This window comes from Lepisma saccharinum, chromosome 2, assembly GCF_977018435.1.
Source record: "Lepisma saccharinum chromosome 2, izLepSacc3.1, whole genome shotgun sequence".
Lineage (NCBI taxonomy): Eukaryota > Metazoa > Arthropoda > Insecta > Zygentoma > Lepismatidae > Lepisma > Lepisma saccharinum.
In genome coordinates this window covers 110,972,319-110,997,635 of record NC_139230.1, presented here as the reverse complement: position 1 = coordinate 110,997,635, position 25,317 = coordinate 110,972,319, and the positions used below count along the sequence as shown (strand labels likewise).

The 25,317-nt window shown below is 39.5% G+C and overlaps 1 protein-coding gene across 4 annotated transcripts in view; it reads left to right on the top strand.

Annotated features, from left to right (window-relative positions):
* Positions 1 to 25,317, top strand: part of LOC145984114 (uncharacterized) — a 677,559-nt gene that overhangs the window by 482,650 nt on the left and 169,592 nt on the right. For all 4 annotated transcript variants that reach the window (XM_083117547.1, XM_083117546.1, XM_083117548.1 and 1 more), the window contains one exon: positions 810 to 909. In XM_083117547.1, coding sequence (XP_082973673.1) covers positions 810 to 909 — 100 coding nt within the window. The remainder of the gene's footprint in view (positions 1 to 809; positions 910 to 25,317) is intronic.

The following is a 25,317-nucleotide window of genomic DNA, read 5'->3' as shown; positions in this document are numbered from 1 at the left end:
CCCAAAACTGAAATTTTAACTTTGTTTCAATATATAACTTACTATTAGTATTAGAAGGCGAATGTGAGCGACTCTTCCGTTGAATCTTGGCCTGGCACAGCCAAGGGATGGCTTTTGGGGCTAAAGTTGAAAGTCCAAAGTGTTCACTATCCTTTAAACAATTCCTCCAAACAGTATTTTTTTTAAATGTCTGTGGATTACATGTAGGCTAACCTATTTTTTAAAAAATCGTATCAAGCAAAAAATAAAAATGAGCACCAACAAAATATTTGGCCGCGTGAATCATCCCCCTCCTCTAAGAAAGAATCCTGAAATCTCTCTCTCTCTCTCTTAATTTATTTTACAACTGGGAAGGGGGGAGTAGCTCCGTCCCCCTCTGGCATCATCAATGACCCCGATATTCTCGATATTTGTTTTTACTAAGGGGGCACCTAATATTTTACTTGCGGGCAGGAGGGCACAGAAAATAACGCTAAGCCACTGTTAGGAGCGGACTTAACAAATTTGGCCTAGGAAGGCAGCCCATTTCGGTTTGCACTCTTCTTGAGTGTCGTTCCAAAGAGACCAGCGCGAGAACGCTGATTAAGTTTTTTTTTAAATCAAATTAATCATATTTAGTTAGTCTTACTCATGATTCACGTTGTTTCTCCATTAAAATTTGCTTACACTTTTTTAATTGAATTAAGACGTTTTAACCTGATATAATTTCGCATGCGACTATTTTTATCCAGCACAATAGTAATGTATGTTTTGAAAGAGTATCATATTTTACAAGGATTTTGTTGAATGTTTGGCCTTTCAATGTACAGGTATGCTCAATCAATTCAAGATGCCAAAATACGCCGGGATCATACCGTTGTATATGCAAAGAAGGATTCAAACAAGGACAAGATGGACAAACATGCATAGGTATGTCAGATTATAAAATGAATATATCTGCGTTATTGACAGTTTCTTTATGAAGTGGTTGCAGTATTATTTTAAGTTGCAATTCATTTTTTCAGAGTTATATGCATGTAGTCTTCAGTTTAACCTATCTGCAAGTCGTATAAACTGTTTTAGTTTCTATTTCAGTCTCATTGATTTTTTATATTACTACAATTGGTCAAATTTGAGGTGTGACATTGTTTTGAGCTATTATACTAATCAGTTAATGTGAAGAATAAAGAGTAATTTCCAAGGAAGTTAAAGATTTTATGCTCAAATATATTTGGACATAGAAGTCGAAAGTAAGTTTTAATGTGTATATATACTTAAGTTTAAATTTTCACCTTAATTAATCTATATGTGCATTATTTGTAGCCAAGCCCTGCAAAAATTAAATTAATATTCTACCTCTCCTCCATCACTTCGTTGAAGCATGAAGGATTTTCATTTTCTAACATTTTCTCATTCTTGTTATTTTATGTACCTTTTCACCTCGTGAATCGTGACAATGACTAGGATATAATATAAATAATACAAGCACTGCTTGCACTATTAATATATTATTTAATCTACTTCATGTTTTAGCTTTATTTAGATTCTATTGTGCAAGATTACGCGAAAATATACGTCCGCAAACTCCATCAGCAGCTCAGTTGGAAGCACACGCCTACTCTGCTTTCAGTCGCGATACGAGAAGTAATGCACCCGAAGCATTACACAGCGCAGGGTGAATTCTGCCCCGGCATTACCAGAAAAGTTGCAGCCTTTCATCACGAAAACAGGCGAGTCCATGAGAAGGTAGGCGAAGGCACGGCACTACTAGCAGAATGCAATCCAGTAGTCCAGTTGTACTCTTAGTCGTTACATGGTAGTGGAGAAGTGAAGTTCTCTTGATCAGCGATCTGAATCATTCCGGAACGCAAATGTGTTTTTAGTGACGACTTACAAAAACTGTTTCCTGACTTTAGGCCTGGAAGAAACAACTTCGTGGCAAAATGTCAATTTATGTTATTCTTTTAAAATAAGAGACCAAGTTTCACAACCGTATAATATTACCGGCATAATGAATAAATATTAGAATATTCAGACATTTGCCTATAATGAGGCCTATTATTAGTTATACGGAAACGGTGTAAAATTGTTTTACAGGGGTGTGTGATCTGTAAGCTCAATAAAGTACCAGTAAGCACAAAACGTGTGTTCGAAGTGCTGCATCTTCGTCGAAAGTTTACTTTTTGCAATCTTAAAATGTCCTCTATTTTAAAGTTTGTCATCTGGTAACCTAAAGTCGTTGCCGTATATTATTTTTTTTTAAATTCCTTGAAATACAGTCTGCATAATGCACAGGATAAGCAATTGAAAAGTATTATGGACACTGAATAAAAAAAAAGCAGCAACCTGTTGCCGCAGTCACACGCTCTCTGTGATTGACGCAAATCAACTCCTACGCTCTTCCAAAATGACACTAGACCGCAGCGGAAGATTTCTGCTACCCCTAAAATCTGCAAATGGACCGGTCCTTCCCTTTACACCCACGCCCCGTCTCCCTTCGTTTGGGGATCTCCTCGTGAACTGACTGCTTTACAGTAAACGCTATAAGCATGTATTTAAGCAGCGCCATTGATTTGTACCTAAAACCATTTAATAGGAAACCTTATTCCTCTCGGTTGAATAGTTAGTGTTTTAAAAATTTGAAGTGATACATTGTTCACATCTCACGTGGCCGCCATTACATCTGAACTCGTGATCTAGAGGTCGATTCTGATTGGTTATGCTACGAAAAGTGCTATCGAAATAGAGCCGGTTCTGTCCTTGAGAAATGCCATGAAATATGACATGGCATCTGAAATGCCATAAGATATTTTACTTTACACGGTAGCATTTTGTTCATGGCGTAAATATTAAGAAAAATACTAAGGGAAATGCTTTCGTCTAAAGCGGGCCTTACTCTTCTGTCCCAGTGACCGACACATTTGGCTATTATCTTAGTGTCTTCAAATAAAATCCTATGACCCTCGGTAATGCTATGTTATACTATTCCTGATTTGATTTGTCTGGTTGGCAGAGTCTGATGTAGTTTTCATCTTTCTTTTGTCTGTGATAAATGACACGTCCTGTTTGTCCTGTATATGAAGTCCCACACTCACAAGGGATGCTATATCCTCCTGGAATACAGAGTTCCGGGTCATCTTTGAGTGAGAAGGGTCTTGGTGTTGAGTGATGGTCTGTGGATGGTCTTCACCTTGTATCTGGCGAGAATTCTACCTAATTTCCCGAAGTTGTGCCCGATGAATGGTGAAACTATTGTAGTGGGACGTTCTTCTCCTGTGTTGCTGCAAGCAGAGGCACTGTACTGTGAAGTGGCCACATGCTCATGTTCGGCTGGTCCGGGTCGTGACGAATCAGCCCCACACTGTTGTCCGTGGTTAGTCTCCGCTGGGATATAACTCCCTTGCCAAGTGCCCTGTTGATGTCTTTGATGTGATATCAATTCTGTTATAGCGTGGTTCTAAGATGGGTGATTTCTGATTATCCTCGTCCGAAATGCTTACTGCTCTATTGGTTAGAGTGTTAAGAATGGCGAGACGTTGTGCCTTGTGGTGGAAATTATGGGCATTTAGGTAGAAGTTGGTGTGCGTGGGATTTTCTGTACACACTGTGTCCGAGGGCTCCATATGGTTTGTCGCAGATTAGGATGTCCAGAAATGGGAGGAAGCCATATTCTTCTATAATCATGGTAAACTTAATTTTTGAATGCGGTTGTTAAGGAATTCTAGAAAACTATGTAATGCCGGTCGTCCAGGTGGCCAAGCGACGAATGTGTCCTCCACCTATCTGTAGTAACAGTATGGTGCCTCCTTCACGGGTTCATGTTCAAAATGTTGCATGTAGTAATTCGCGATGCCTGGTGAAAGTGGTGAACTACGTCGGTTTGTTCATGATGTTTCCCGTTGTAAATATGTGGAAGTGATTGTGTGGCGGAAGAGATCAACTATGGCCGGTGGAAAGTGGCTATCCAGAAGCTCCAAGGTGTTTTTCACCGGGAGTCTGGTGAACAGGGAGACTACGTCAAAGCCGACAAGGAGACCTTGAGTTTCTTCAATTCCTGGACGAATTCAGTTGAGTTCTGGACATAATGTTCACATTGCCCGACTAGAGGTTGGACCAGGGATGTGAGGTATTTGGCAAGGCGGTAAATTGTGCTGGCTATAACACTGACGATGGGTCTCAGGGGAATCCCCGCTTTGTGTATTTTTAGCAGGCCATACAATGTGGGAGGTTGGCTGCCATGAGCTGAGACACGTTTGCGGATGTCTTCAACTTAGCGGATTTCTTGAGAACGCGGTTTGTTTTTTGTTCCACTGTTGCATTGGGATCGTTATGTAGTTATCTGTACGCCTGGTTCCTTACAAGCTTTGTGATCTTCTCCCGGTAGGCAGGCGTGGGTAGTAACACTGTCGCGTCTCCTTTATTCGCTGGTAGAATCGTGATATCTGCGTCTGAATGGAGTGATTTTGGGGCTGTTCGCTTGGCTGTGATGATACTTGATTTGGGTAGGACCGCTGACGTCATGGTGGATTTTGACGCTGGCTTCTGAAGGGAGAAGGTTGACAGCTTGTTCAATACCGGATACGATGTTCTCCGTATGTATGGCTTCTGGTGTAGGAGCGAAATTGAGTCCTTTCCTCAATATAGCAGTTTGAGCGTCGTCGAATTGCTTGTCTGTGAGGTTAATGATGATCTTGTTCATATGCAGCACTGGTCCACTTGGTCTTTAAGTCTGCAGCCGTGTGACCTACTTGGCTTCCTTGGCTGTGAGCTTTGGTCGGACTCGTTCTGTTTGGCTTGATGTCACGACATCTACCCGTTCTCAGTCAGAAGGTGAAATCTGTGAGGAGATTTTCAGGTGCAATGGAAGTGGGGAGCGGTCGATGCGGTCCAGTTGCTGACGGGTGTAGTGGATCCTTTCCTGATCCTTTCCTTTTCCAAGGAAAGGCTGGTCCGTTGTAGAATCTTTTTGATGGCTGGAGATTAAAGGTGGTACCGTAGTATTGAGAAGTTCGGTGTCCTGTCTTGGTGTCTGTATCTCAGTAGAAAGGCCAATTTTTTTAAGTAGTTGCCTTCTTCTGTCGCAGGTCTTGTAGGTGGTGAATCCTGCTAAGTCTCACCCCCGCTTAAAGGAATCTAAAATAGGAATTATAGCTTTCCTGGCGGCGTGATTCAAACAGGTGTTCTAGGGTATCAGCCAGGTTAATTCGATGTTAGCGTCTAAAGTTTCGAGCACATACATTGCTCTCATCATCATCCGGGATTGTTGAATTGGATACCGGTATACAGTTATATATGCTAGTGCTTGCTTTCAGATTCGTTTTATTGGTTCGATCTTTCAACTTACTATCCCAAAGCGAGACTAGTGAAGTTTTTCGGTGTTACAAAATTCCTCGTGTACACGTTTCGTCAAAGCTTTCTTGATGGGCAGCTCCCTTGTGCTTCGCTGTGAAACCTTATAGTGCTCCACTGTCAAGATTCTGGCTATTAGTTTTGACAATAATAGCTGCCGTGAGCATCGTAAACGTTCTGTCCGAAACGTTGATAGAATCTAGAGTTGGAAGAAATTCATGGAAACACCTAAACCTCCCTGACACGTACAGCCACAGACCAAAAAAATGGGACACCTACATGGCTAGCCCGCATGGCGTTATGTGTGTTGCCTAACTCTACGGCGATGTGAGAAGGTCGTTACAAAACGTTATTTTTACACTCAAGGAAGAAATCTAATATGCAATGTTTCAAACTTTGATCCCTTCAAATTCAAAAGCAGTAAAACATTCTTACACTTGGATTTTTACGTATTTGTAATACGTACTCTTATTTACCAATTTGTGCCGTAACCCCTAGAAGTTAATTAATGGGGATATTTTGGATAAATATTTGTCCGAAACGTCAATTTCGAGGGGGCAAAAGAAATTACCATAGGATCGCAATTGGGAATTGGGGAGTGACGTAGAGAACTTCATGGGTTTTAGGAATATCCATTTCTTAAGCGAAGTAAAAAAGTAACACTTAAGTGAAATATTGTTTTATCCTACAATTATTCTTCATTGTTCAAAGCCTTCCATTATTATACCGCGTTTGGTAGAACCTGTCCCGCTTCCCGCGCTAGGGAGCGCTCAACAGTTTCGGTGCCAATGAGAAACGAGGAAAAAATCGTCTGCTGGGCAGCGAGGAGCGAATGAAAGCCAGAAGAGAGGCGCTTACGTAGACGCTGTTGCGACGTTGCGTATTTTAATTGGCTGCCTGGCTTTGACTTTCCCCAGCACCGAGAAAAGACAGGGAGCAACTAACGCGGGAACCGGGACAGGTTGTAACAAACGCGGTATATAACATTACCTCACGATCCATTACAACTTCCATGCATTTTGACAAGGTATCTTGTGATTGTCATTGTGATCCAGAGGACCTGGATATGATCCACCACGGTGACATCACATAATACAACCAACATTCCTGAAACGCCATACTCTTCTAGTGTTGCTAGATACAATTGCATATAATATTTTAGTTAAAATTATTGTTTATATTTTTTTAATGCGATTAATTAAATCACAGGCTATCATGGAGCCTATGACAATATTTTGAATTATGACTTAATTACGATTTGATAAGGTTCAAATGTTTAACTAGTCTCGTCTTCACAATTTGCAGCTTGTAGTTAACAATTAGTATGGAGTGAATTGGTACTCAGAAGAATTTAAAACATCTTCAAAGGCACTAAATTCAATGTAACTGTGTCTTAAAGTTTTCATGTTCTAACGACAACAGTTGGCTTTCAAAATATTCTGTATGCATTTATCCAAAATACACATAATAATAAAAGTATAAGCAAGAATAGGTTATAGTCTAGAAAATTGGTAACGTCGTAAATATTGAGTCACGTGCTGCAACGATTGATTGATTGATTGAGTTGGTGTTTAAGTCCACTTTATGCACCGTAAGGCTAATCGGGACTGGATCTACAGTTTAAAGGGGGATCCGAACCACTATGTGCCTCCACCGGGTATCGAACCCGGGACCCCTTGATTACAAGGCGACGACGGTGCTGCAACGAGTTTGCATTAACGTGAAACATACTATTATCGTGATAAGCTTACGACTAAAGTATTATACGACTATTATAGGACTATACGACTAAGATATTGTTCCAGAGATCAACTTAAGCAATTGCTTTGTTAGCATAGTGCTAATAGAATAATGTAGACATTAACAATACTTTTTCTACAGTTTCACAGGATACAACGGGTCCTTGTCCAATCCTTGTCCAATCGTTTTGTAGCCTTGGTTTCAAAATCCAAGGACTTGATGAATGGGTTTCTTGTCAGAGTTAATCCCTTACGAAGTACGGTTAGGTGTTCGATTCCCGGTGAAAGTTCCAAAATTCCGATGTTGATTCAGCACCGTCAGCTTACATAAAAAGAAAAGTAGCGGACTCTGATCCAGGAAGCCAGTTGACAAAGAAGATCATACACATTACCCAATAACAAACTGCTTGATAGGGTTGTCGCGTCACGAAATTTATATGCGCCGTGAGTCTGTATATAGATTCGTAACTGGCTAATAGTTTCGATATGAATACCAATTGCAAAAAATATAAATGTCACTTCATGGAAACGAAGAGGACAATTCGAAAGATGGTATTTTAAAGGTTGTGATGCCCCCCCAGTAGGGAGTACTGATGGTAATACCTTGAGAATGTAAAACGGTAAAGTGGATCCAGTTATAGCTACACCGTTTGATACGTCTCTTATTTCTAACATTTCTGAACGATTACATTAGGAAATGTCTTTTGGTTTACTTCACCAAAAGGTCAGCGCCAAAATATATTTAACTGTATCAACGAATCTCTAACTTTGTAACACTATTACTTTCAAAATGCAGAACGAAACCACGAGAACCTTCTACGTCAAACGACAAGTTTTCTAACAATGAAATTGTCCACCGGTTCGGTACCGCTCGATCTTGCCACTGAAGTTCCTGGCCTTCCACACACATAAATAGCATTCAAGCAAATTAGATCTGAGATTGCGGCACCAAGTGTATAATTTCAAAATTTCTTATTTGTATGTTACTAGTGAAGGGTATGTGTTGAATATACTGTTAAATATACCCCTAGTAAACATTTCATGCTAAAGTGACAAGTGGTAGTATAGATTCTACTTGACGACCTTACAAAATAAATGCAAAATTTTACAAAGTGTGAGGTTACTTTCTAGATAAGTCAATAGTTATGTCTTTCAATGCACCGCATAATAATGTGAGTCCATCGTATCATCAATCATTGTTAAATAACCTAATAATGTAGAAACTGTAACAAATGCATTATTAAATCACGTAGTATCCATTCGATAATTTTTATTTTTTCCCTATAAGTTCATATGACGCAGCGAGCATCACGATACCCCCTCCTCCTCTAGGCAATTTTGCACCGACAACTCGGATATCTCACTACAGTGAGACTTCGGCACTGTTAAATATACAACCTAGTTTCTTTTCTATTTCGTGTCATTGAACATTGTCAGGTTTGGATAAACTTTGGATTGTTCTAGGCTTTGGTTTCGAAAAGTTTCTAACTTCTTTGAGTCTGCACCTAATCTTCTCTTTAGTTTTCACAATGGTTTATTAACACACAATAAGAAAAATTCACCGTGGATCACCAGTAATGTTAAATTATTGATGCGAATCAGAGATAACGCGCTACGAAAGTTCAAACGTTCGAACAATCTAAGCGACTGGCAACAATATAAAAAACTCCGCAACTTTACAACAACTGTCATAAGACAACAAAATAAATCTTATCTTACCTTCAAGTTTGGCGGGAAAAAATTAAACCGGAGAGAAACGTGGAATGAGTTGAAACAATTGGGTATTGTTAACCATAAAAAGTCTCACCATAATACATCCTTGCTCATAAGTACCACTGAAGATTTAGATGCTGTTAATGACCATTTTGGTCAAATTTGCAACGAATCTGAAATTCCTCCTCCACTTAAGGCTCAGCAAATAAAGCATTTCGAGAACCAAACCTGTTTCCCCGCTGAACAATATTTTAACTTTACTGAGGTAACTGAAAAAGATGTACATAAAACTATTTATAGCATACGCTCAAATAGTTTCAGAGTAGATGGTATCAGCACTAAAATGCTCAAACATGCTTTGTCTTATGTATTATCTCCGCTAACGCACGTCATTAACTCCTCTCTTTCCAGTGGCGTCTTTCCTGAAATGTGGAAAGAAGCACGAATTCTGCCACTTCAGAAAAAGCAGATCGCCACTTCTTACAATGACTTTAGGCCTATCAGTCTTTTGCCTGTGCTATCTAAAGTACTCGAGAAAATAGTGCATTTGCAGACGTTAAACTATGTTAACACGAATAATTTACCCCCCCCCCCGTTGCAATCCGGATTCCGTGAGAAACACAGCACAGCCACTGCTCTTGCTAAAGTGGTGGATTATATTCTCTATACCATTGATAAACAGCAAGTCACTATTTTAGTACTTCTGGATCTCAGTAAGGCACGGTGCAGCATTATTTATTATTAGCCAAACTTAAATATTACAAGTTTTCTCCTTCAACATTAAACTGGTTTGAAGCATATCTATTTAACAGACGTCAAAGGATCGTATTACATAATTCACTCTCTCGTGTGTCTCAGCCTATAACGCTAGAAGCGTGCGTGCCACAAGGATCTATATTAGGCCACTCCTGTTCACCCTTTACACTGGAGATTTGCAACAAGTCATAAAATTCTTCACTCCACATTTTTACGCAGACGATACCCAGTTATATTTCTCAGGTCATTACGCTTCGTTGGAACATGAGGTTCAGTCACTTAATTCTGACTTGAACATCGTCAGAAACTGGTGTGTGTATATAACGGTCTTAAAATAAATCCAGAAATATCCACTTTCATGATCATTGGTTCTTATTATTCAAGACCTTTAATTAAAAATATTAAGATCGAGCTCAAAATAAACAATTTGCCCATTGTCAGGAATAACACTGCTATGGACAGAACATGTAAAGACGTAATGTAGGAAAGCTTATGGAACACTCAGGAATCTGAATCGTTTCCGTGACTTCCTCCTTGCGGAATGGAAGCTGACTCATCCAAGCATTAATCTACCCATTGTTCGACTATTGTGGCAGTATTTACGGTCCTCAACTCTTTCAAGAGCTCAGTATAAAAATACAAATGGTGCAAAATGCGTGCTTCAGATACATTTTTCAAGCAAAAAGGTCTGATCATATTCTTCCATATTTTAAATAATAATCAGGTTCTTGCCATGGCAAACAGAAGGAAGTTGCACTATCTCTGTTTCGTCCGCCGCATACTGACAGAAGGTAAACGGCAGTACCTGTTCGAGAAAATTCTTTCCCGTAGGGAAATCCATCAATATGTTACCCGTCAGCGGAACAATTTCTATTTACCCCATCATTCTACTACGGCCTATAAATCATCTTTCTCCTTTTCTGTTCCCAAAGCATGGTTGATTGATTGATTGATTTATTGTTTTAAGTCCACTTTATGCACAGTAAGGCTAATCGGGACTAGACCTACAGTTTAAAGTGGGATCCGAACCACATGTGCCTCCACCGGGTATCGAACCCGGGACCCCTTGATTACAAGGCAACAACGCTACCACTACGCAATCGGGGAGGCCCTCCCAAAGCATGGGATGAATTGCCTGCGAACATCGCAAGTATAAACAACCTATTAAATTTCAAAGGTAAAGTAAAAGATCTGTTAATGGGGCAATGGCAGAGTCGGGGCACACAATGAAGGTATCAAGTGACTCACTATATGGAATTGTATTATTATTACTCTTGAGATCGTTCGCTGCGGGACGGCGTATGTTCGAATCCGGCTCTGGTCGGAATTTATTCGGCCTACGTATAGGGCCGGTGGCAACCCACCATCGTGAGGAAATTGGGAAGCTCCGAGTGAGTGAGCGTAACCCGGTCGAGAAGACCTACAACAGCGGCTGGGGGTTCGTCGGGCTGATCACCCGTCACCCCAATACTGGTCTAAGGCCTCCACGCTATAACGGGTGACGGAGGAACAGTGTGGGAGGGAGACCAGCAGTCGGTAGGTAAGCCAAGGCCCTCCAAGGTGCTGTAGCGCTGTGGGTTATGTTATTATTATTACTATTGTCTTTGGTATTTGTAGTTACACGTTTTTTTGTATGCAACTAATTTATGTGTATTTTTTTGCATCTGTATGTGTATTATTTTACATTTAGCTTACTGTTCCATACGTAGTTTATCTTATCTTATAGGGTATCATCATGTTGACAAGGGTTAGGTGGCAGAGCAGCCCTTGGCTGAACCTCGCCCGCTTAATACAGAAAATTTATTATTATTACTAATATTATTAATGATACAGTGTTCATGGCCCACTCATCATTTTCGTGAATCTAAGTTTAAGCAGCAGTATGTCCAGGAGTGCCGGCGATCGTTAGTTCTCTCATTCTTTCATTATACTACCTATTCCTTAGTGCTTAAAAGAGTTGAGCCTGTGCCAGATAGTTTTACGTGCAGTTTTAAATCTAAGATTGGTTATGAAAAATCGAAACAAACAGTTGTTTGCAAGAGTGCATCTTGTACCACTCATTGCACAACGATTTGGAAACACGTGTTATTCGCCAAATACTTCTGTCTTACCAAAGAAAGTGCCGGGTGTCCCAGAAGTCTTCCCCTGATTACAAAGTTTATTCATATCCGCTATATGCAATGTAGAGATGTGAAAGTGGTGCCAAAATGTTGAAAAACTAACCAAGTTTATTTGTTACAGGTTTCAGTAATGTGGCTGTAGTGTAGCAGTGTCAGTGACAAGGAATCCGGAATTAATGCTCTATACATCGGGTGGCATCTTCCATACAATGTTTCTTGGACTTGACAGGATTTGGGAAGGAAGATAAATTCCACTTTTTAAATACCAATTTATTGATGGCAGATATTCTAGACGAAAGAATTCTGTACATTTGAAAGTTCCTCTGCACTGTTCTTGGTGACCGGGTCTCGTGATACCAGAGGACATGCTGAGCTTTTTCCTGATTTGTGAACATTTCCGGTTTTCTGAACACTGACACTGCTACACTACAGCCACGTTACTCAAACCTCCAACAAAAAAACTTGGTTAGTTTTCCAACATTTTGGCACCACTTTCACATCTCTACCTTGCATATAGCGGATATGAATAAAGTTTGTAATCAGGGAAATACTTCAGTGACACCCGGTATTTCAATTATTTAAAAGTACGAATCAACAAAAGTTGGGAAAAAACACTCTTATATGATGATCATGTAGCATGTCTGCGCCTCTATTCATCCGTCCTTGTGAACTATCGATATCTCAAAAATTACAAGAGCTACGAAAAGATTGGTGAACTGATAGGCATACCAAGCAATAGCTCATAGAACCATAAATTAGTTCGATAAACCCGTCTGGCTGACCGTGAGGGGCATCAATTGACCTTAAATAACCTGTCAGTATCTCGACAAGCAAAAAACGTAAAGATTTTCCGAAATTTCAGCGTGAAATGCTGCTTGAACAAGTAAAGTAAAGTAAAGTGCTCCCCTGTGCTTTGCACCACGCCACGAAGGCGTATAGGGGATGCGGAGTTGAGCTCCACACTTTCTTGATTACGGCCGAAGGTGGTGGTGATGTGATCAGCACCACACCCCTGGCCGCCTTTACATCCCCCCTCCAGAGTTTCCTCCAGGTACCCACTTTATACGACGCTGGGTGGGGATCGGAGCCGCTTGAACAGGTAGAATAAATCCCAGTTCTCCCCCGTCGGGATCGAATCCGGGTCTTTCGCATGTAAGTCAGACGCCCTAATGACAGCTATCGCGGCTCTTGTGCTTTAACAAGACATGAAATATTTCGATTTATCCGCCCCTTTCTCTCTAAAAGTTAAATAACTGCATGTCAAATATCTATGACATTTTAATGTTGCAATATCTTCGAAATTAGGCCTCTTCGATGGCGTAGTGGTAGCGCCGTTGCCGTGTAATCAAGGGGTCCCGGGTTCGTTAGCCGGTGGAGGCACATAGTGGGTCGGATCCCACTTTAAACAGTAGGTCCAGTCCCAATTAGCCTTACTGTGCATAAAGTGGGCTTAAAATACCAACTCAATCAATCAATCAATCTTCGAAATTACTCAAGCTTCAAATAAGAGTGGATCCTGAGTATCGGCGCTAACCATTTTATCAAGTTTGGACTGCATATAGTCTTCCTTTGGATACGCCATTGACTTCATGTTATTTAGTATTTGGTCCAGAAAACACAGGCTTGATGGAATTGGCAGATGAAAAGAATATTAAAAGCGAATGAACAAAAATTCGCTATGGATATTAAAACATGTACCTAAACAAAACGTCTTGAAAAATGGGAGCATATTTTAAGTTTGGCTCATGCTTTTACGTATTTTGTAGCTAAAACGCGAAATTAATTTCCACGAATTTATCACGTGCAGGCAACTCGGAGAGGTGCTGAATGAACCTACGTTGGCCTTGCAAGGTATGGTGGAAGACCATGACCCATGCAGTGCGCAGGCCCTGTGAAGCCGAGCAGAAGCTTACAACACTTGTTTGTTGCTCTTTTGGGGGAAAGGGAAAGAGTCAAGGGAGGGGAGGTGGTGGCGAGTTCCAGTGTTTTGTATGGAGGCACATAGTGGTTCGGATCCCACTTTAAACTGTATGTCCAGTCCCGATTAGCCTTTCTGTGCAAAAATTGGACTTAAAACACCAATTCAATCTATCAATCAATCCAGCGTTTTGTTGCTGTTACTTTCGTCAATCTTTACTTTCCCCTTATGTATTTAATTATTAATTTATTAATTACATTTTATCTGCTGAAAATTTTTTTTTGCCACATTTGGCTAATTGCGAAGACGGAGATGAGTGATGATGTGATGAAATTCATGAATGGACACTCACAAACATTCATGCCCAGGCCAGGATTCGAACCCGTGACCCCTAGCATCGTAGCGCGGTACCCATTCAACAAGAACAAATCTGTATTAAATAAAACACATAAGCAGCTTCCATTTCTTAAATAGCAACCAATTAACAAAGTTTCATTAGTTTCGATCAAAGTTCTATATATCTCTCTCACACACACATAAATATATATGTATATTTATCCCCTTATATTTATGTATAAGGTTTGGATCTGAAACAGCGGTATTACGATTATTATTATGAGAATGAGACTGGATGGTAATTTTCTTGTCAGGAAAGGTCTAAATGGATTGGGTAATAGTTCCAACCTAAACTATTGCCATTCTATAACTAAAACTGCTTATGATCTGATTTAATTCTTGTTATTTTGCGTCGCTTTTCTTCCACTTTTGTTTATTCACGACGAAAAGGATGAGTGAAGATATAATGAAATTGGTGAATGGACGCTCACAATGAACAGCCAGGCTGATGCCAGGAGTCGAACCCAGAACACCTGGCGTCATCACGGAGGTCGGCTCTTTGTATGTTTTGATGAAGAACAGAAACATGGAAAAGGATGTAAATTGGAAAGTGACTACTCAGAACCGCGACTACAAAGGAGGAAGTTGAACGCCAAAAATTTGGAAGAAATTTACAGATCTCAGCACAACAACATTTTTATTTCAAAGTGAGTAGTGTATATTGAGCGTTTCAAAGTAGTACTTAGTAGGTATTGTTTTTTTTTATCAATTGAATATCACTTTTTGACATATTTTGACAATTTTTTGTCCATGTTTTAGCGTTTAGCGATGTTTTTAGTACAATTTTCAATGCATTATTTTTTTTCCCACTCGTACTTGGTAGGTATGCATTTGTAGCCTTTTTTTATCAATTGAATATCATTTTTTGACATATTTTGACAATTTTTTGTCGACGTTATAGCGTTTAGCGATGTTTTTGTAAAATTTCCCATTTTTTCCCTTTTTTTCCCACTCACACTTGGTACGAACGCCACGATCTTACGTGATATAACTTAACCTATCCTTTTTTATTACGTGCTAAACTACACGAGAGCCTCTACTAGTAGTACAATAAAGCCGGTTGACCAACCTCAATTGGGGATCAAAAAAACCTTAAAAACTCACTTTCTCTCCACGTTCCGCGCCTCATTTATTGCGCTGACGATGTTTCGCAGCGAAGAAAAAAGCACCAAAACATCAAAAACTCATTTTACTCATTTGAGGATCACCAAAACCTCAAAAAACTCATTTTTATTAATTGAGGTTCACCAAAACCTCAAAACCTCATTTTCTCTCCACGTTCCGCGCATTCATTCGTTGCGCTGTCACAGCGTGATGAGTAAATAATGCACTCTCTCATCCTTGAAGGATGAATGCACCTTATCGTAATTTTCCAACTTCGGGACCAATGTTTATATATCGTGACCTTTGCAAACCTCTTTCGGAAACGATGTGCCACACACACGCGCGCGCGCGCCTATATTGTGACGCAAGCAAACAAACAAATAATATTTTTTTTAAGATTCCTGGCCCCTAACCCCACTTCCGGTCGCCATTTTGGATTTCCGAACATAGGTTGTATTCATATTTTACTCACATATAGGCGTACGTGATGAATCCGCAAACACATTTTTCCTAAGTCTTACCGTTTCCAAGATAACCCCACTTCCGGTCGCCATTTTGGATTTTCGAGCATAGGTTCTATTCATACTTTTTCTCACATATAGGCGTAGGTGATGAATCCGCAAACAGATTTTTCCTAAGTCTTACCGTTTCCAAGATAATCCCACTTCCGGTCGCCATTTTGGATTTCCGAGCATAGGTTCTATTCATGCTTTTTTTTACGTATAGGCGTACATGATGAATCTGCAAACAGATTTTTCCTAAGTCTTACTGTTTTCAAGATAACCCCACTTCCGGTCGCCATTTTGGATTTCCGAACATAGGTTCTATTCATGTTTTTTTTTACGTATAGGCGTACATGATGAATCTGCAAACAGATTTTTCCTAAGTCTTACTGTTTTCAAGATAACCCCACTTCCGGTCGCCATTTTCGATTTCCGAGCATAGGTTCTATTCATACTTTTTCTCACATATAGGCGTACGTGATGAATCCGCAAACAGATTTTTCCTAAGTCTTACCGTTTCCAAGATAACCCCACTTCCGGTCGCCATTTTGGATTTCCGAGCATAGGTTCTATTCATACTTTTTCTCACGTATAGGTCACGTATAGGTGTACGTGATGAATCACCAAACAGATTTTTCCTAAGTCTTACCGTTTCCAAGATAACCCCACTTCCGGTCGCCATTTTGGATTTCCGATCATAGGTTCTATTCATATTTTTTCTCACGTATAGGTGTACATGATGAATCACCAAACAGATTTTTCCTAAGTCATGAATTGGAGGTTTCTATGACAACCTATATTAATTCTCGTAAGAGAACAGAAAACACAAAAAAAAACAACAATACTGTGGTCACTACAAAAATAGTCTTCTTCAACCCCAATCCAACAAACCAAAAAATCATCATCCTAACTAGAACCATGTAACTATCTGCCATCTGTTAGAGGTTTTGTGAACTAAGTGGTGCTTTGTTTGTGTGTAAAAAAAAAGAAAATGCAATGCTTTTTGCACTTGGTTATCATCACCTAACATGTTATTAATTGTTTTTTAAAATTAATTACAACTGAAAACTAATAATTAATATTATCTAAAGTTACTAATTAATATTATACAATTAATTGATATATTTTTTTTGTTCTTGTTGCTAGTATCGGGTAATTATAGTTGTTGCAAAATATAGCTCTCGCGTATGACAGTTTCTGAGTTTTGTTGGGTATATAAGAACAATTTTACACGACCTCTCTCGGTTCTCCTCCGTAGCCGTGCTTGTTAAGGCGTTCACTCGTTCTTGTCATTGTTCGTTCTACGTGTGGCCTATAGGTTCGAACCCGGTCGTGGTCGAAAGTTTTTCAGCGTGTCTAGGAGTCTTGATCAGCGTGTATCTTTACTTCTCTGTGTTGCGTCTACTGATTCTGAACGGGGTTGTTTAATGTATATGTTGACCTTGATATATATATATATATATATATATATATATATATGGTGTTCATGTATGTATCCAAAGCACATTGGAAACAATATTCGATCATTAGCTGCGTTCAACCACTGCTGCGGTGGAGTGACCACCCCCTGTCCCCGGGGTCCCCCCCCTGTCCCCGGGCTCGTGTTCCCGGTTAAGTTAGGTTAAGTTGTCTAATGTCTATGTCTATATGTAATGTCTATGTCCATGTCTCTGTCTTTGTAGGTTTTTGTAAAAAATTCGAGACATTTTGCAATTTAACGCTGGACTTGGAAAATTTTCGACAGATGGGGGTCAAATTTGGTTCCATGACGACCTATGTTTATTTTGGTATGGGTGGACAGAGGACACCGAGACTCGACCGACGCACTAAACCCGACCTCTCTACGACTATTTGTTCAAAAGTTACGAGTGATCAAAGTTTTGGAGAGTGGGTGGGCTAACTTCTTACCCCTTGACCCCAGGACTACCAAAACTTGGTATACGTATTCTACACCTCCAAAATCGACAGGGGGAATCTAACGATGCCGTATGGGGGTGTTTTTCGATATATTTTTTCGATAACTCTTACCATTTTCGAGATATTTGCAATTTAAGATTTTTTTTAACGCTGGACTTAGAAAATTTTCGGTACATTTTTTTTTGTTCCATGACGACCTATGTTTATTTTGGTATGGGAGGACAGAGGACACCGAGACTCGACCGACACACTAAACCCAACCTCTCTACGCGTACTCTACGTCAACAAAAAAGGTTAAAGGTTCCAAATAACAATAGTTAGAGTTTCGCCAATCTAGTAAAGTGGATTGGTCGAAATCTCCAAGGCGTATTTTGCATTTTTTTTTTCAAATATGAACACGTTAAAACTGAACTGTCTTGGATTTTTGAGTTTTGTATTCGCCCTGAGAAAATTCTATATAAAATAACATACCTGAAAATTATATTCGCAGTAGATTGATTTTTTTGAGTATTGTAATCACCTCAAGAAATTCTATATAAATAACATACTTGAAAATTGTATTCACAGTAGATTGAATTTTTTGAGTTTTGTATTCACCCCAAGAAATTCTATATAAATAACATACTCGAAAATTGTATTCACAGTACATTGAATTTTTGAGTTTTGTATTCGCACCTAAGAAATTCTATATAAATAACATACCTGAAAATTGTATCGCTATATACTAGACTTTTTGATTTCTGTGATTTTGGAGAAAGCATAATGGCATCCACCACCAGTTTCAATCGTAAAAATGATAAAACTGAATGTGTTACTTGTGGGAAGCTAATCTCAAGGAACAATTTATCGGTACACAGGACAAGATGTAGCGAAACAGGTTCGAGAATTAATCGTTCGTCACCTTCTAAGTCTTGTGCTCGATGCGGAAAGATGATTAGCATTACAAATTTAAGTAAACACCTCAAAATTTGCAAACCATCGACCGGACAAGCATCGAAAAGGAAAATCGATAATGCAGATACGGAAGCTTCCACTTCCAAGCAAATTAAATTATCTAATGAACGCAAACCAATTAGATCTGCATTCAACGACCAACTCCAGGATTTTTCAATTAAGTCAGAACCAGGCCGTGACATCCTTAGTTTCTTGGATGAAACGAAAACACCTGTACTAAATATTTTGAAAGATAAACTTGAAAACAACTCTATAAAAGTATACGTTGTTCTGTTTTCTGAATACGAGAAAGTTGATGGCACAACGAGTATTTTTTATCATCGTACAAAAAATCAGACACTTTATTTTGCTGACGTCGAAAATTTGGACAACGTTGCAACGTTTTGAAAGTCGTTGATTTTGTTTCTGTATTTTCCGTCGTTGGGTTTCCTCGTCACGTCGATCGTCGCGAATCCGAAATCGTCCCTGTTCCAGCAAGAAGAGCAGCGTTCCGAAAATTGATTGATCAACAGGCCGTTGAGTTTAGATAACATGGAAGGTAGAAATTCATGATCTGCCTTGCGGTGTACAGTCTCCATTGTTTGCTTTCGGAAACCAAAGAGATTCATTGTCCTTGCTAGTTCTTTATTGTGTATGTGATAATTTGAGACAGTCAAAGTTTTTTTATTTTAGTTATAGTTATTTAAGTTTATTTTTTTTCATTTGCATTGCCTACAATTTTTACTAATTTCTAAACGATAGTGTCCCCAAGGCAACGTGTGGATTCCACAAGACAAAATACATCTTTTATCGTCGTGCGGATCTAATGCTACTTTCCTAACTTCGTTTGTTGTAATCACGTGGTCTACACTTTGGATTCTTTGTTCTATACTTAGTATCGTCGATTGTGAGTAAAGGCAATCGATGTAATCGTGGAAGGTGAGTTTGTTCTCCACCGTATTCTTGCCCACACCTTTTGCTTTCTTCGTGACGCTACTCTCTGTTCTCATGGCATACATCTTCGAACGCAAACCCGCGAACTCGACAATAATATCACCGTTACATTCATCTTTCAGTTTACCTAGGACTTTTTTGTTACGAGATGGAATCCCAAATCTGTTGGGTTGAGGATACGCAGAAGGATCGAAATACTCAAGCATGGAAGGATTTTTTATGTCTTCGTATAGGTTAGGTGTTTGTATGCTGTAAATGAAGCTGTCGGTGTCCGTGTACAAAAGTGATATCTTATCATTGTAGAAGGGTTTCATCACGTCGTAATGAAATTCGAACATGTAAAGTTTCGACAAGTCGAGAACCGTTGCGCCAACGTAAATTGGTTTTCTGAATTTCATCAATTTTATATCTAGATTGAAAAGTGCCAAATTCTCGTTGTAAATTTTTCTCGACTTGAATCTAGGATCGGCTATCCACTTCCGACATTTATTCTTATCGGAAATTAATTTCACGTCTACGTGCTTTCTAACATTCTCCATGGTCTTTCCGTACACCGCATTGTTCATTAATTTAAAGAAGTCCTTGTCTAAATCGGAAGTGGCAGCTGTTCTATGTTGTGTGTTAGTTTCTATGTAAGGTCTTAACCACGTGGAATGTTTAAACTTTAGTATTCTTCTAACATTTACTATCTGAACACCCTTCCCAATCAAAAACCGGAGATTCTTGTAGTGGACGACGTATCTCTGTTTAGGGTTCAATGTTAACAAAAGCTTGTCTTGAACCGAGTCGGGTGGACATTTGATTTCGGGAGTCGGAGGCAAATCCGAAAACGTGTCGTGCAGGTGGTCGGAGAATTGGAGATCTACCTCTGCGAAGAAACCACACTCGCTATCGTCGAAATGAATAATGTCTATCGAAGTGGGATCTAACCATTCGAATCCCCCGTAAGGAAGTTTCTGAACCATGGCATGTCCGTAGAGATTATTAACGTCGGCGTAGAAGATGTAATTCGATGCTCGATTTGAATCGTAATCTTCTTTCATGTGTACGTTATTAGCTTTTGCATGTCTCTGTACGCATTGCACCATTCCACCTCGTATCCCTCTTTCGATGAAAAGTAACATGTCAACGTCCGATATCAGTTCCAGCTTGACCTTTGTCTGGAATAACATTGCCGACCACGCTAATCCCGGTAGACTGTAGAAATACGCTGGATCTAATTTATAAATATTCGTTGCCGTTTTCCTGAACGCTTGAAAAACATCCGCGAGTATCGTCACGTCCAGTTTTAAGTATGCGCCGTGGTAGTCTCCGAGTGTCCTACATTCTAATTTCTCCCACATGAGTTGCGCGTGTTGGTATTCTTCTTCCGTGATTCCTTTCTCTCTGAGTCTGCTGTAAAATTCTCTTGGAGGTGGGAGAGCGTCGTCGTTAAATTTAGAATTATCACTAACGTACTCGTAAGGATAAATCCCTTTACGTCTAACGAGTTCTATGTCTACGTTGGCAAAACTAGCTCTAGTTATTTTAAATTGATCGTCGGTGAGTTTGTTCGCTAAAGCATCCAGACTTGCAGAGAGAAATCTGTACGAATCCAGGAAGCGCATCTCGATTGTATTTTTCGTTCCCGGAATCGACACTTGCTTGCTGAGACTAATGTAGCGTTCTTCATTCTCGGCCAAGACACCTATACGTTTCGGATCGTAGCCAAGATGTCTCACCAGGTGGTGAAAATCATATCCGCTTCCGTTGTGAAAGAACATGGGGATGAATTTAGGTTTCTGGATTTTAAGATTGCACGTGTTGCAAATTCCACCTATGTAGTTTCCGCTGAAATGATCGTGGTGGAATATTTTTTTGTTCTCATCAGTGAAACTTTGATCACATACCGGACACACCTCAGTGGAATTGTAATTTTGAAGTTCATTTTCAGTTAAAGGTGCCATCGGTTTTGATGTAAGCAGTACGCTACCAATTACCTCAACCTCCTCCACCATTTTTTCCAGGAAGTGTTCGATTACATTTGGCCCGCGGTATATATACGCTTCATTCATTTTATCACGTCGCACAACAACATAGCCGAAACTATTAGGTTGATGAAGCTGGTACGGCGTTGTGGAGGAAATTTCAGGATCCGGTTCGCAGTAGGAGAGTGGTTTGAGGAATGCCTCGAAATCTGCGACGATGATTGCGGGATGTTCCAACAATGCCTTGTGCATTTTGAATTCTTCGACTTCGTTCGTTTCGGGCATCAACATTCTAGCCGGTCTGTTGTCACCGCAATAAATTTTATGTTCGGCAAGTTTCTCGATAGCAATTTGACGTCCGGTGTAATTTTGATAATCGAGTTGTTTTCGGTCGTCGAACGTGGTTAGGCATCTCGGGCAAACTTCGATGCAATGTTCATACTTGGTTGTTTGACTTTTGACCAAACGTGATAGTGAACGAATTAGCGTGTAGTGATGAACATCCTCGTTTGAAATTAGAAGAAGATTAATCACACGAGCATCGTCATCGTCGATATCGCTTATCCTGACGGGATGCACAAGATATTTATCTGACGTGAAGGAATATACATTAATAGCGATGCGTTTTCCTGGACGATTTTCGAACTTTGTTATATCCGACAATGTCACCGGGTATTCGATGTCAGACATTACACTTTGAAAGTCGGACTCGTATTGCTTGTAATGTCCAACCCACTGTGGATTATTTTTGCAATGAACAGGATGCAGTGCAGCCAATATACACCAGAGAAAACACTTGTTATCGCTGTTCTGTATATTTAACACAGCCCTCTTGTGTTGAATGTTCGGTGGAAGAGGAACGTAGCTGGAAGCGCGAAGAGGCGAGAATTGGTTCACGTAAACAGTTAACGTGTGAGGACTTCCATATAGAGACCATCCCGACCCTTTAGCCTCGAAATCGTCATGTTTCTTAACCAGCTCGTTGGAAACTTTATAATAGAAGTTGTCCAAATTTTCGACGTCAGCAAAATAAAGTGTCTGATTTTTTGTACGATGATAAAAAATACTCGTTGTGCCATCAACTTTCTCGTATTCAGAAAACAGAACAACGTATACTTTTATAGAGTTGTTTTCAAGTTTATCTTTCAAAATATTTAGTACAGGTGTTTTCGTTTCATCCAAGAAACTAAGGATGTCACGGCCTGGTTCTGACTTAATTGAAAAATCCTGGAGTTGGTCGTTGAATGCAGATCTAATTGGTTTGCGTTCATTAGATAATTTAATTTGCTTGGAAGTGGAAGCTTCCGTATCTGCATTATCGATTTTCCTTTTCGATGCTTGTCCGGTCGATGGTTTGCAAATTTTGAGGTGTTTACTTAAATTTGTAATGCTAATCATCTTTCCGCATCGAGCACAAGACTTAGAAGGTGACGAACGATTAATTCTCGAACCTGTTTCGCTACATCTTGTCCTGTGTACCGATAAATTGTTCCTTGAGATTAGCTTCCCACAAGTAACACATTCAGTTTTATCATTTTTACGATTGAAACTGGTGGTGGATGCCATTATGCTTTCTCCAAAATCACAGAAATCAAAAAGTCTAGTATATAGCGATACAATTTTCAGGTATGTTATTTATATAGAATTTCTTAGGTGCGAATACAAAACTCAAAAATTCAATGTACTGTGAATACAATTTTCAAGTATGTTATTTATATAGAATTTCTTGGGGTGAATACAAAACTCAAAAAATTCAATCTACTGTGAATACAATTTTCAAGTATGTTATTTATATAGAATTTCTTGAGGTGATTACAATACTCAAAAAAATCAATCTACTGCGAATATAATTTTCAGGTATGTTATTTTATATAGAATTTTCTCAGGGCGAATACAAAACTCAAAAATCCAAGACAGTTCAGTTTTAACGTGTTCATATTTGAAAAAAAAAATGCAAAATACGCCTTGGAGATTTCGACCAATCCACTTTACTAGATTGGCGAAACTCTAACTATTGTTATTTGGAACCTTTAACCTTTTTTGGTGACGTAGAGTACGCGTAGAGAGGTTGGGTTTAGTGTGTCGGTCGAGTCTCGGTGTCCTCTGTCCTCCCATACCAAAATAAACATAGGTCGTCATGGAACAAAAAAAAATGTACCGAAAATTTTCTAAGTCCAGCGTTAAAAAAATCTTAAATTGCAAATATCTCGAAAATGGTAAGAGTTATCGAAAAAATATATCGAAAAACACCCCCATACGGCATCCTTAGATGCCCCTTGTCGATTTTGGAGGTGTAGAATACGTATACCAAGTTTTGGTAGTCCTGGGGTCAAGGGGTAAGAAGTTAGCCCACCCACTCTCCAAAACTTTGATCACTCGTAACTTTTGAACAAATAGTCGTAGAGAGGTCGGGTTTAGTGCGTCGGTCGAGTCTCGGTGTCCTCTGTCCACCCATACCAAAATAAACATAGGTCGTCATGGAACCAAATTTGACCCCCATCTGTCGAAAATTTTCCAAGTCCAGCGTTAAATTGCAAAATGTCTCGAATTTTTTACAAAAACCTACAAAGACAGAGACATGGACATAGACATTACATATAGACATAGACATTAGACAACTTAACCTAACTTAACCGGGAACACGAGCCCGGGGACAGGGGGGGGACCCCCGGGGACAGGGGGTGGTCACTCCACCGCAGCAGTGGTTGAACGCAGCTAATGATCGAATATTGTTTCCAATGTGCTTTGGATACATACATGAACACCATATATATATATATATATATATATATATATCAAGGTCAACATATACATTAAACAACCCCGTTCAGAATCAGTAGACGCAACACAGAGAAGTAAATATACACGCTGATCAAGACTCCTAGACACGCTGAAAAACTTTCGACCACGACCGGGTTCGAACCTATAGGCCACACGTAGAACGAACAATGACAAGAACGAGTGAACGCCTTAACAAGCACGGCTACGGAGGAGAACCGAGAGAGGTCGTGTAAAATTGTTCTTATATACCCAACAAAACTCAGAAACTGTCATACGCGAGAGCTATATTTTGCAACAACTATAATTACCCAACACTAGCAACAAGAACAAAAAAAATATATCAATTAATTGTATAATATTAATTAGTAACGTTAGATAATATTAATTATTAGTTTTCAGTTGTAATTAATTTTAAAAAACAATTAATAACATGTTAGGTGATGATAACCAAGTGTAAAAAGCATTGCATTTTTTTTTTTTTACACACAAACAAAACACCACTTAGTTCACAAAACCTCTAACAGATGGCAGATAGTTCCGACCGGAAGTGGGATTATCTTGGAAACGGTAAGACTTAGGAAAAATCTGTTTGCGGATTCATCACCTACGCCTATATGTGAGAAAAAGTATGAATAGAACCTATGCTCGGAAATCCAAAATGGCGACCGGAAGTGGGGTTATCTTGGAAACGGTAAGACTTAGGAAAAATCTGTTTGCGGATTCATCACGTACGCCTATATGTGAGTAAAATATGAATACAACCTATGTTCGGAAATCCAAAATGGCGACCGGAAGTGGGGTTAGGGGCCAGGAATCTTAAAAAAAATATTATTTGTTTGTTTGCTTGCGTCACAATATAGGCGCGCGCGCGCGTGTGTGTGGCACATCGTTTCCGAAAGAGGTTTGCAAAGGTCACGATATATAAACATTGGTCCCGGAGTTGGAAAATTACGATAAGGTGCATTCATCCTTCAAGGATGAGAGAGTGCATTATTTACTCATCACGCTGTGACAGCGCAACGAATGAATGCGCGGAACGTGGAGAGAAAATGAGGTTTTGCGGTTTTGGTGAACCTCAATTAATAAAAATGGGTTTTTTGAGGTTTTGGTGAACCTCAAATGAGTAAAATGAGTTTTTGATGTTTTGGTGCTCTTTTCTTCGCTGCGAAACATCGTCAGCGCAATAAA